At 38.6% G+C, this 1049-nt stretch overlaps 1 protein-coding gene across 1 annotated transcript; it reads right to left on the bottom strand.

Annotated features, from left to right (window-relative positions):
• Window positions 1-84: 84 nt before the first annotated feature.
• On the bottom strand, window positions 85-973 carry LOC110107372 (the record flags this gene model as incomplete). Its single annotated transcript, XM_020837612.1, has 1 exon — window positions 85-973. A coding segment is annotated over exon 1 (889 nt), but the record flags the coding sequence as incomplete, so codon positions are not given.
• Window positions 974-1049: the final 76 nt, after the last annotated feature.

Below are 1049 nucleotides of genomic sequence, written 5' to 3'. Positions count from 1 at the left end.
CATCAAATTTGTTCTTAATCAATGGAAGAGAACACTTATTAGAACAGTTATCATGATTGGGAGCTTCAACTGGGGATGAGATACCCGATTTATCACAGATAGTTGTACAGCTATTTTCTATAGTTGTGCCCAAACTATGAGTTTCATTCAACCTATCTCCGGTATCTATTTTATTGGTTGAATCAGATTTCCTCCACACCTTTTTCTCCAAAGGTCTAAGATTAACTTCCTTAGAAAAACATACAGTTTTCTTCCTTCCACGATTAACAACCATCCAAGGTCCATATTTTGGATCGCCAGCCATTTCCTCTTCATTTGCCTTGTCTGGTAATGAATTAGCTGCATCTGAAGCTTCCACAGCATTATGTATTTCTTTAACATTTGGAGGTGAATTCCCTTCTCTGCATACTTCTTGAACATGCCCAATTAAACCACACTTGAAGCAAAAGTTTGGAAGCTGTTCATATTCTATTTCTTGGAAGAACTTGCCAGATGATCCTTCAACCCATACGCCAACTGGTAGCTTCTTATCAAGTCTGATTCGAACACATACTCTTCCAAATTCCCTCCTCCCCCATTGGAACATGTTTCCATCTATCAAAATTGGTTTTCCAATCATAGAAGAAATTCTGCATATGTTTATGTTATCCCAACATTCCAAAGGGAGATTTGGAAGTCTTATCCATATAGGAGATGTTAGGCCTTTTAAGGATGTTGGAGAGAAGCTTTTGGACCACCTATCCATTCCAATTATTTTGTTATTAACAAAGCAAGGTCCATTTGTAAGGATCGATTCCGCACTTTGTGAATCCTGAAAAGAACAGAGGATCCATCCCTGGCTTAGCATGGTAAGATGAAGCTTACCATATTGTGCCCATTGCCTTCTAAGCTCAGAGCTTATAACTGCTAGAGGAGCTGCACCTCCAAAAATTTTAATAACCAAGGAGTTATTGAGTTTCCTTGCATTCTCCATCTCATTTTCTTCGTGAAGCTTCACAGTAATACCATCTTATGCTAAGAATTCTCCCAATTCCAGTTCAGAAACCGGA

This window comes from Dendrobium catenatum, unplaced genomic scaffold, assembly GCF_001605985.2.
Source record: "Dendrobium catenatum unplaced genomic scaffold, ASM160598v2 original_scaffold_233230, whole genome shotgun sequence".
NCBI lineage: Eukaryota > Viridiplantae > Streptophyta > Magnoliopsida > Asparagales > Orchidaceae > Dendrobium > Dendrobium catenatum.
Note: the sequence above shows the minus strand (reverse complement) of the source record. Positions and strands in the feature narration are given on the sequence as shown.